This window comes from Heterocephalus glaber, unplaced genomic scaffold (genome assembly GCF_053883595.1).
Source record: "Heterocephalus glaber isolate CG9 unplaced genomic scaffold, H.glaber_assembly_v1.0 deba00000738, whole genome shotgun sequence".
Taxonomy (NCBI): domain Eukaryota; kingdom Metazoa; phylum Chordata; class Mammalia; order Rodentia; family Bathyergidae; genus Heterocephalus; species Heterocephalus glaber.
The window spans coordinates 4866661-4878704 of NW_028258161.1; the positions used below are offsets into that span (position 1 = coordinate 4866661).

General features: G+C 35.1%; 1 protein-coding gene and 1 non-coding gene across 16 annotated transcripts in view; one reads left to right on the top strand and one right to left on the bottom strand.

Moving 5' to 3' along the window:
- Nme7 (NME/NM23 family member 7) overlaps nt 1-12044 on the bottom strand; it is a 192535-nt gene that overhangs the window by 141131 nt on the left and 39360 nt on the right. For all 15 annotated transcript variants that reach the window (XR_015449514.1, XR_015449522.1, XR_015449516.1 and 12 more), the window contains 2 exons: nt 7185-7295; nt 1266-1316 (listed from right to left, as the gene is read on the bottom strand). Coding sequence is in view for 6 of the 15 variants with exons in the window: in XM_087206893.1 (XP_087063019.1) it covers nt 1266-1316; nt 7185-7295 (162 nt within the window). In the remaining 9 variants the exon portion in view is untranslated. The remainder of the gene's footprint in view (nt 1-1265; nt 1317-7184; nt 7296-12044) is intronic.
- On the top strand, nt 8842-8916 carry Trnaa-agc (transfer RNA alanine (anticodon AGC)). The gene has a single exon. It is a non-coding gene; the product is annotated as a tRNA-Ala (tRNA).

Sequence of the window (12044 nt, forward strand, 5' to 3'; positions counted from 1 at the left end):
CACTTAAGGATCACCTACTACATTATCAGAATCTATGCTATGAAATAAGACTGGTCCCTCAAGAAATTTATAATCTAATATCCCAGTGGTGCCAAACCTATGACATGTGTGCCGCAGCAAGCTGTTTATCACTGAAAACTAAAAAGTTCACCATCACTGTAATATCCTTTTAGTATAGAATTCTAAGCCTCTAATATGAGCATGGCATGTAATAATACAGAGAATGGTATGACTGATCATTAAATATTGCTTCTTGAAACAATTTCCAGTTACTGCAGTGAGTCTTTTATTATGTCTTTCCCAATACCAGACAACTAGTTAGTTCATCTATTTAATAAAATTCACAGCATATGAATTACATGTAAGACATTAAAGTAGCTGTAACTCAATGCTATAAATATATACAAAGGACCTATAACCAAGAATAATTTCCATTACTTGGCTAGAAATTTGCATATATGCATTCTAACAAGGCTTGGGAATATGTTACAATGTTTGATTTACAGTAATCTATGACATAGTAGTTTCCTTATATAAAGATTTTTAAAAACACTATTCTGTGTAAAATATCAATAAGCATGTCTATTATAGCAATTTGGCTAAAGTAACATTCTTCCTTTTTAGTAATGAAAACACCCCTTTATCTGTCAATAGTAATGAGTACATACAATATTTCCTAACATGAATAACATCCCAAGTATTCAGAATAGAGATTCAGTTTCTAACACATAATATCTGCCATATCCCAAGGACAAAATATGTACCAAACAGCCTTCAAAAGCACAACAAAATATTTAATAAAAGTATATCTATCACTATATTTTTAATTCATTTAATCTAAAAAGAAAGCTATGTGTTTTGTAACTTAAATAATCTGTTTTTTGTGGGGGCGTTTTTTGGGTTTTTTTTTTTTCGGTACCAGGGATCAAACTCAGGACCTTGCACTTGCAAGGCAGGCTCGACGTCACTGAGCTAAATCCCTGGCCAGTTTATTTTTTATTTTTATTTTTATTAGTACATGTTTGTTGTACATAATTGTATTTATTGTAGGGAGCTGGTACACATAATCATGAGATACAAGAATTCTTATCTAATAAGAGGGTAGCAAAAACAATTCTTAGAAAACACTTCTAAGTTGTAAGATGTTATTCTGATCCTTTGGACAGATTATTCTCATGTAACAAATTTTTAATTATAAAAATATACTGAGTTTTCTAGGATGCTCTATACTAATAACTACCATTGCTTCCCAATTAGGTACCTACTTAAAAAAGGGCCTTGACTGGTGGTCTGCATGAAAATCTGCTGCTTCTTTCCTATAAAACAAGCAAATGACAATAGTAAAGATTTATATCAGAAAATAATTATTTTAGCTTACATTATTAAAATAAAATAAAGGTAAAATCCTCTAAAGATATATATTTCATCTGTAAATGAATTAATTATTGATTTTTCACCAAATAGGCAAATCTACCTCCTTTTAAGTATTTTGCAAGTATGAGTCATATCTATGTTAAAATATAAAACAAAAATGAAAATTAAGTCCCCCTCCCTCATTGTGCAGTACTGGGAATTGAACTCAAGGCCTTCACACTGAGCTACATGTCCACCTGTTTTTGTTGTTTTATTTTTTAGACAGTTTCACTAAGTCACTAAGTTGCCCAGGCTGAGCTCAAAATTGTGATCCTCCTGCCTCAGTCTCTCAGACTGCTAGATTACAGGCGGGCACCATCATGCCCAGCTAAGTATTTACTTTTCTTTATCTTTTTTATTAGTACATTTATAATATAAGTTGTTTTTCTAATTTGTGTTATCATCTGACTTCCTTTTCACTACCATCTTTAAAATTCTAGAAACAAAGTTTAACATTTGACCAATAAGAATACTTGTTAAAGTCCAAGTCTAACTCAAAATTTGTCACTTTCTTCTACATATTTTTTCCTAGAGAGTTTAGACTACAATTTTAATTTAGTAGTTTTAAATTTAGTAGTTTTTAATTTAGTAGTTTAGAAGGTGCTTAACAAATTAGGCATATTAATGTATTCCTATTGACTATTAATGACTTAAAAATAAATGTTTTAAATGACATCAGGGAAAGAACATGGAGATATTAAAAATTCAGAATTAATGGTAATTAATTTCATTAATGCTAATGGGAATTTACTTTTTAAATTTATATTTCCATTAAAGGATATCTATAGAGATCAATAAAAGGATAATGCACTTTAAATGGATAAGCTGAAAAGTCTGAAGAACTTTTGTTTTCTTTTTTAAGCAAACACAGTATCTTTCTTAAAACTGTGTAGTTTTCTTAAAGGATTTAAACTGAGTTCACAATATGTGAAAAATATTTGTCAACCTCAATTATTTTTTAAAATAGCAAATAAGTTGAAGTCTTTGCTAACAAAGGATCAATCCTTCAGGCTTAAAAATTAATTTGGCAGTGCCAGGGATTTAGCTCAGTGGCACAGAGCCTGCTTGTCAATCACAGGTCCTGAGTTCGACTCCTAGTACAAAAAAAAGATTTAATTTGGTATGCAATGCTTTTAAGATCTTATTGATCTATTACAATATTAATTCACATAACATGTTATACCCAAGTATACTCTGATTCTAACCACTGTATTCAAAGATTTCCTTTGTTTAAAAGAGACTACAAAAGTATACTAAGCCAACATAAAAAAAATAAAATATATCACAAGACATGGAGAGGGGAAGAAACCTCTCATTTTTCTAGAGCCTATTATATGCATGATTAAATTATTGGATTTATTCCTCACAATGGCATACTGAAACAGATATGATCACCTTCATCTTTACATATGAGAAGAATTAGGTTCAGTATGATTATATAACTTATCAAAGAGGTCAAAGAGACAGTAAAGGCAAGATAGGAAGATTTAAACTCAGATCTCTCTGATTGCAAATCTGATTGCTTATGCTGTACTACCAATCACAGGAGGAAGGAATCTCAACAAAAAAGAGAAGAGTTCACAGAAACTAGATATGTGTAAATTATTCTATAATCTAACATAGGGCAAAACTGGATGTCTAAAACACTCCCATGGAGAGTAAATTAGAAGAATTAGCAGAATGGTATTAAAATAACTAACTCTAATCTTTTCAACATAGATAAGATTGAACTACTAAAAAGAAAACAATTCATATAATAATCATGAATATCAATGAAAAGAAACCTCAATACAATAGTAAACATGTTTGTTTCCTCCTAACATGTTACTGATTCCATAGTTATCTCCATTCCAAATCCAAAGTTGAAATCAGAATGAGAGTTCATGAAATTTTTCCCATCATTCTTATTTAAGTTTTCCCTTAAGAGACTGAGAAGGAGATAGATTTTAACAAACACACCATTACCAACAGAAGATTTTTGTTGGTGGCTTGTTGTGTATTTATGAAGAAACTCACCATTCTTTCATGAGGATTTTTCTTTCACATTAATCACACACACATTCTTTCACATTAATTATCTTAAGAAATACAGTCAGCTAGGAGTGATGGCACACGCCTGTCACGCCAGCACTCTGGAAGGTTGAGGCAAGAGGACCACAAGTTCAAGCCCAGCCTGGGAAACTCAGGATCTTAGTGAGACCCTGCCTCAAAGTTTAAAAATAAATAAGGTTGTTAAAATGTTCTGGGATGTAGCTCGGTGCAAAAATCCTGTGTTCAATAACTGGTACCAAAAAAAAGGAAAAATGTTAAAAAATACGTGTGTGTGTGTGTGTGTGTGTGTGTGTGTATTCACATCACTTAATAGTGAGATCTGTTCTGAGAAATGCACTGTTCAGAGAATCTTATCATTTATGTGAACATAACAATGTATTTATACAAACCTAGATGGTATAAGCCAATCACTCAACATGGCTTCATGATGCAATCGAGAGACTTGGTTAACACATGTGTAAGACTGCCCCCAGTGTAACAAAGCACAGTGCCTTATGGTAAACTTTTTAAAAAGCAAATGAACCTTTTAAAATATTAAAAAGTACAGTAATTACATAAACCAGTAGCATAATCATTTATCATTACCAGGTATTATGTACCATATTGTATATAACTGTTACACAACTGGCAGCTTTGTAGGTTTGCTTATACCGTGGCTTTACCACAAACATGGATAATGCTCTGTGCCATGATATTACGACAGCTTTGACATCACCAGGTGATAGAGATGTTTCAGCTTCATTCAAATCTTATGAAACTAACACTGAGTATATGTCCATCACCATCATTGACCCCCCTGTTGCTAGGTGGTACCTGATGGCATTTACTTAGTGCCACCCTTGGATCCAAGAACTAGAAATACAAATTCAGAGGTAACCCAGCTCCTGCCTTTTGAAAACTATCACGACAGAGGCACTGACACCTGAATGCAATCTGGAAGACTTTAAGCACTGAAGAAAGCACCTTTTTGGGTCTCCCGTGCTCCTAACATGTCTTTCTGAGCAGGTCAAGAATGCAAGGCCCTGACTAGAAAACAAAGTAGAGCATTCAAGAAAGAACAAAATTATGCACAGGAGAACAGAGGTGAGATAAAGCATGGAATATTCAGGTGACAGAAACCCAAATGGCCTCTGGGAGTGGCAAGAGGTGAGTCTATTAAGATAGGTGAGGCCAGATGACTAAGGGTCTTGTCTACACCACCAAAGAGCTAGTCTATTTTTGCCTGCAGATGGAAAACTGCTGAAAGGTTTAAGGAAGAGGATGGTGACATTTCATTTTATAAGATTCATTTGTGTTTACATACAGAATAGAATGAAGCAAATTTTAGGGTAGGAAATAACCCACCAAGTGTCAGTAGAGTATATTAAGTCTAGATTGTAGGCAAGTCAGTCAGCAGCCTATTTTAATATTCTGAGGATCTAAACAGGGTCCATAAAAATGAGAACTGTAAGAAGGAAAAGGCTCCCAGAGATGTATAGAAAAAGGAAGTAAAAAGACTTAAAAATTAGTTAGTTAGATAGATAGATAGGAGGAACAAGGAAGAGAAGGATGAATCTAGCATCACTTCCAGTGATAAAGAGAAGTCAGGGCTGGATATGTATTTGAATTTCATCTGTAAATAGGTGATGATATGGCCCCATATGGGAACTACCCCAGAGAAAGTATGAAGAAAAGAATATACAAAGAACCAGGAAGAATGTCTACTTTAGAGATGTAGTCATGGCAGGTTATGAAATGATGGCGACAGTCACAGAGATGGGGAGGCAAAGTGTCTACAGAGCAAGGGGTCCTGGGTGATCACTCACAGAGATGTCAAATGTTCCTACTGACAGAAGTCAGAGTGGGCAAAAAGATTAGAAGCAGAGTGCTCAAATACTTAATAAATGTTGAGCCTGTGACCTGATGAATGGAAATGAGGCTCAGGAGCTGGCACTGTTAGCTAAATGGAATGATATTCTAAGGATGAGTGGTTTTGTGAAAGAGTGGAGCTTGCAGAAGGGTGCTCTTGGAGAAGAATCAGATTTCAACTAAAGGAAAGAGGTAGGGGGGACTGGGGAGCACTGTGGAATGTTTGCTCACAATGACAAGACTTACAGAAGCATCAGTAAAAAGGGTTTGATAATAGATTAGTGTGCAGACTGAAAGGAAAGGTACACAAAACTAAAGGAATGAATGTGTATACAGACAATAAATATACGTGCTTGCATTTGTGCCCCTCCAAAGGATGAAGAGTTTTACAAGACCTGGATGGAATTAAGAAGTCTCAATGTTTCAAGGAAATTCTACCAAATTTATACTCTATGGTGCTTTTGAGGCACTGACTGGTTCCAGCAGCTTCATTTATGTTACAGAGCCATTACAATAGACATATAGCATCTCCTTCATGGGAAGTCTGACACTAAGTTATCAAACATTAGAGGCATACAGATAGTAAACTCATGTAACCCTCATAACAATTTTAGGCTACAGGTACTATCATAACCTGCATTTTGCAGAAACAAGGACAGGTAAATTGTTCAGAGTCAAACACCTAGGAAGTGGTATAGTTATAAGCAACTGGCTCTAGGCTCTGCTCTGAAATGTAAGACTCTTGCCTGGAAACAGGGAGATCTTACGCAGGAGAAAATTTCAAATTAAACATATGTCATTGTTGAGATAAAGCTGAGGATATTTTGTTAAAAACACTTAGGAGTAGTGTTGACTGTCCACTGCTATTCATTGTCCCTGTTCTCAAAGAAACACAAATGCAGCTGACCCATGAAACAGACATAAAGGAACAGACGATTTCTGAAGCAGTAAGAAGACACCTGATCAAAACCAAACAAAAAACTAGAGGAGAAATATAAGAATACCACCAGAGCCAGCTCAGTCTAAGTGCTACATTTATGTCCCTGTAGACACTCTGTGCTACTGTGTAACCCTTGGCCAACGTCAGCATAATCTCAGGGAACAGGGGCCTCTGTTTAACAGATGCTCCATCTTGCTTCTTCATTGTCTGGAATATCTGAGCCATAGCTTTGTCCACTTGATAGGAAAATTTTTTAAAAATAAATATCCAATACCATGGAAGGATCATTTCTCCCTCCACAGGCTCTGGGAAAATAAGGTAATCCCATTTCTCTATTCTTTATTTGAACTTATAGTGAATATTTTCCATGCAATTCCCAAGGCAGAAACATAATTTTATCATGAGATTAGAGTTAGTTACTTTGTGATAAAAAGGGCTAAATAGGGTAAGTCTCATTTTCACTAAATAACCTAGAAAATATCTGATTAGATATCCGGGTTGCTTTTCAGAGTAGCAAGTAGGCCTATTTACCTATTGTATATATTAAGAGGAGCTTAATATAAACATTTCCAAATGTAACCCTTTTGGAAATTTGAGCATATAGAAATAATCAGACATTCATTTTCTCTTTTACAATTTTTAAATATGATAAAGAAGAAATTACAATTACCAACCGCTGGTATTATAAAAGTAGATGGGGCTACAGAAGGAAATAGTTAAAAGAGGCCTGTATAATTAGATACTTCTACTGGTTAGACTTTCCTGAGTTACATATGATTACATGGGTTTTTTTGCTCATTTTGGTAAGATTACTATTTTATTCTTTGCTAGTCAGTGAGAGGTTATTTTTTAAAATAATGATGTGAAAGATACATGATTTTTTAAAAAAAAGAATAGGACATTTCATAACTGAAAATGATCAACAACTCACCTTGAAAGTGTCATCATTTTGAGTTTGGTTATAGTAAACCCAGCTTTGTTTATTATTTCAATTATTTCTCCAACCTTTGATACTGCATCTGGTTTAATCAGGGCTAATGTTCTGTAAAGAAATAAGTAATAAGTTTGAAAATAAAAATAGTTCTATAGTTTTTATTTCTAATGCCCAGCAGTAGTAGTGTCCGTAACAATCATTCCATATCAATATTGAAATATATAGAGAAATGTAATGAAGATGTCTCTTAAAAATGTATATGAACTAAGATTACTATTTTCCCAAGGAAATCAAAATTAGGTACCTAGAGTTTAAAAAGGAGGGTAAGGAAAGGGAGGAGGAGGAGGAAAAACAGGAAAGGAAGACAGAAGACAAATGCTACATTAAAAAAAACTGAAACTGTGATTTTAAACATACTCAAGTTACAAAATACAGGCATTTAAAGAATTTTTTTCTTCCCAGTATATACTAGGAATAGGACCCAAGGCCTTGTGCCTAAAAATAAAGTGCTCTACCACTAAGCTACAACCCTTACTCCCTTTTATTTTTATTTTGAGACAGGATCTCAACTAAGTTGCCCAGTCTAGCTGCAAACTTGAGGTCCTCCTGCCTCAGCCTCCTGAGTAGCTGAGATCACAGGCATGCACCATCACACCCAGCTCATTTCTATTTCCTGTAAGACATTTTATACAAAACACTAATCTCTAAAAGTTGCATTAGACATGTTAGGAACTTGGCTGCTGATACTCCATGCAGTCAGTCATCACTGACTTGAAAATTATAATTTTTTCTATGGTGTGAGTGATGCACAAGAACGAGATGTATTCTCACTCAACAATACAGCAATGTATGCAAATAGGGAACAATGTGGTAACTCTAAAATCATGCTTTTCTTCAAGAAGATACATCAGAGCAATGCATTCTCCCCAACCCCAAATCTCTGAATTAATAGAATTTAAAGATGGACATCATCTTAGTGCCCTTGTTTTACTGATGAGGAAACTAGGCCTAGACAAGCAGTGCAAAGGCCAGCAACTGGCGAGTAGCATCTTCAAGATGGAACACCCAACTTGTCAGACTCCCAAGGTTGTGCTCCTTCTACATCACAAATATTGGGACCATCAGTATTATTAAAAAGGCTATTGTCACCAAATCCAAAAAAATAATATGTACAAGTGCAAGATAAAAACCTGATTCGTTGAACTAATTCAATTTATACAGTAAAGAATTGCTGCCACTTTCCCATCTGACAACACTGGAATTAATTCAAGGAATTTGTAACTGTTGGCCTTTTCATAGTTGGCTTTTTTCATAAACAGGACAGATACAGCTGAGGATGAAATATTTTAATGTCCTACTTACAACTTGGTACAAATCATAACTTGGTTTTTAAACTGTAAATAACAAAAGAAATTGTTAATCTTAAGACAGTTTATTATAGACTATCCTACATAACCTTTTCTTTAGTTTGAAGTAAGTCACTTATAGTACTTTATATTATATGGCTTTGTCAAAAATACAGTTAAAAGTCTTTGGTTGTTCATATTAGTTAAATATTATAAGCCAAACTAACCTATAAATTGTTTATGTCAAGTTCTGCAAGAGGATTTCAGAAGTTGTAACTTATAAAGAATATATAAAATGTGGCAGTAGGTCTGGGAGTGTAGCTCAGTGGTAGAGCATTTGCCTAGCATGCACAAGGTCCTGGGTTCAATCTCCAGCACCAAAAATGAAAAACAAAGGCAACAACAACAACAAAAAATCAGAGCAGCAGTCATCAATTTCTATGAACAAGAAGCAATACAAAAAGTCTAAAACTGAGCTGGGAATGTAGCTCAGTGTTAGAACACTCGCCTAGCATGTGCAAGTCCCCAGGTCTGATACCAGTGCCATTAAAACAGAGTCTAAAACTGACAGAAGTTAGCTTAAAATGTAATTTCATTTTCTATTAAATTCCTATAGAATTGAGTCAATGATTACATGAGCAATTAAATAAATTCCTCTGTCATGTCTTGGCTGCTTAATTGTTCATTAGGTAATAATTAAAATCCATTTTGGAAGGAAAATAAGACAGGCATTAAGAATCATTTGTGTTATTTAAAATTAAAGGTGGCACGCAAAAAAACAAGGCAGCTACACGAGCATAGTAAGTGCCTCTGCTATGTGTTGCTGCATAACAAACCCAAACAATAAGCTGCTGTTTCAAAAACAAATTGTTCCACATTGGGGAGTAGTGGCCTCCCTGGGACCATTCATGCTGCTACTCTCAGCTAGTGGGCCAGCTGGGGATGGCACTGAGCTAAGAGAGTGAGGGTTCTACCACCAGGGGTCTCTCCATCCATGTGGAGTCCAGATCAGGCTTCTTTATACTCTGCCAGCCACAGAGGGACCCATAGACAAGCACTTATCAAGCTTTGCCTTGAGACATGGCCAATGCAAGTCACATGGTTGAGCCCAAATTACTGTGAGGAGGAACCACACAATGACATGAAAGGCCAGGAGGTTTGATTTACTGTTGCACTTAACAGTCTGCCACATAGGCATCCTCCTGCTGCACCAGGCAAGCAGCATGGGATACTCTTGAGAGATATTAGGAAAATAAATACTTTACACTCAAACTTCTTAGCAATGGATAGAGAAAAGGCAGTATGGCTGGCCTTCATAAACTCTGACAGGATACAGATTTCTAGAAAAATCACAATTCTCATACAGTCATGCAAAAATACATTCTTCATCCCTCAGGTTCTAAATAAAATCTGCAGCAAACATGTCAGTAAGAAAGATAACTAGTTGGCTGCTGTACAATAAACATCCTACACGGTACAGTGCTAATACCACACAATGACTGTCTTACTGCAGTGCGATGGCTCTTTGCACACTATAGACCTAAAGGAACAAATACTAACCCATGCTAATTTATGAAATATTTCATAAATATTATTTTTGCCTTATATATAGAAATACCCATTCTGAAATCAAATGAAAGCTAAATTTACAGTTTCATTTGTTTTCTTTGCAAGCCTAAAGTGTGTGCTTCCCCATGGGAACAAGAAAACAGTCTTACATGAAGTCACCTATGACTCAGCAGAAGATACACTGAGCTAAGGCTTGTGACTGGCAACAATGGGAAACTTGTTCAGAACAATCCTTCCACTAAATACTAAAAGATGTGGATAGTTATTAAAATCTGTTTTTAAAAGCAAAGATGAATTGACTAGATGGTAAATAATGATTAGGACAAAAACTTAAAAATATGTAGGGTCCCAAAAAGATGAGGATAAAAGTTGCTTTTGACTTACCAGCACTGCCTGTCTGGCAAATCTGAACTTTAATCTGTACTACATAACGGGGAAATGGGAACAAAACCCAAGAGATGATTCTCCCTAAAACAATTTGAGACAAAAGCAAACCCCTGTAGGGTGAACTGAAAAGTGCATGTTTACATCACACACTTTATGTAAGTTTCAGAACTTAACAACTTTTGAATTTGGACAATGGTCCTACAAATTACTAATGCCTTTGGGGCTAGGGATTTAGCTCAGTGGTTCCACCGCCTGTCTCAAAAGTGCAAGGACCAGAGTTCAATCCCTGGTACCAAAAAGAAAAACAAAAACAAATTACTAATTCCTCCAGGAAATAGGCAGAAAAGCATAATTACTCTCTAGTAGTAAAGTAGCTTCATTCTGTACCTCAAATAATTCACATAAATGTACAGTGAGCATATTTGAGGTCTGATCAAAATATACAGTGAATGTTTAAGTTTTTAAAATTTATTACAATAAAAGACACATTACTCTTAACCTCCCCCAAAATACCCTCCCTTGTTTCAAACACATTTATCCTATCATTCTTGCCACTTTCTGAAGCAGTTCTCTAAGTCCTCTTTTATGAGTGTCTTTAGTTTTGCTGCCTCAATGGCTGCCTCGATGTCCTGAATCGATTCAAAATATTTACCTTTCATTGTCACTTTGAGTTTGAGGAAGATTCAGAAGTTACATGGTGCCATACCAAGTGAATAAGGTGGATGAGGACACAGTGTAATGTTTTTATGAGTCTGTCTATCCATTGTGTAGTACCTGGCAGCAGTATTCACTGTATTTTTTTTTAAATCACAATTCAGGATATCAAGGAAACCATGACAGTGTAACTAAGGACACTCACAATAGAAGACTTCCGGAACTGCTTCCACAAGCAGTAAGAACAATGGAATAGGTGTGTTTGAAATGATGGGATATTCTGAGGGGGATTAATGGCAATGTGTCTTTTACTATAATATATTTTTTAACATTTAAACATTTGCCATACTTTTTTACCTCATAAGCAACACATCCATATATACATACACAATAAGCATCAACAGGTAAAGAAAACCACACACATATATACATATATGGGAGAAAAACTAACCTAAGGGAGAAACAGAAGAAACAGCAGAATAGAAAAAGAGGGAGACCTATAAATACTTTAGATAGTGGAATTACCAGTTCTCAATCAGTTCATAATTTGGAGGGAAAAATGGAAATGAACAGAGCTTAAAAAATGGCAAGAAGGTGATTTAAGGTAAAAAGGGATATGAAGAATGAAGAAGAGAAATAAGATTTTTAAAGTAGGTAAATTGATAGGGTTTGGTCCCCCTTTGGACATAGGGATACAATAAAGATAGAAAGAACCCAAAGAGCTTCAATTTTCTAATTCTGTGATTAACGGATATGGTGTTCAAAAATTCAGAAGAAGCAAGTTTTTCAGTGAAAAACAATTAATTCCCTTTTGAATTTGTTAATTTTTAAGTGCTTGTGAAAAATCCAGGTGGAAAGATTCCACAAGGAGATGAACAAATGGTTTTGCAGCTCGGCTGAT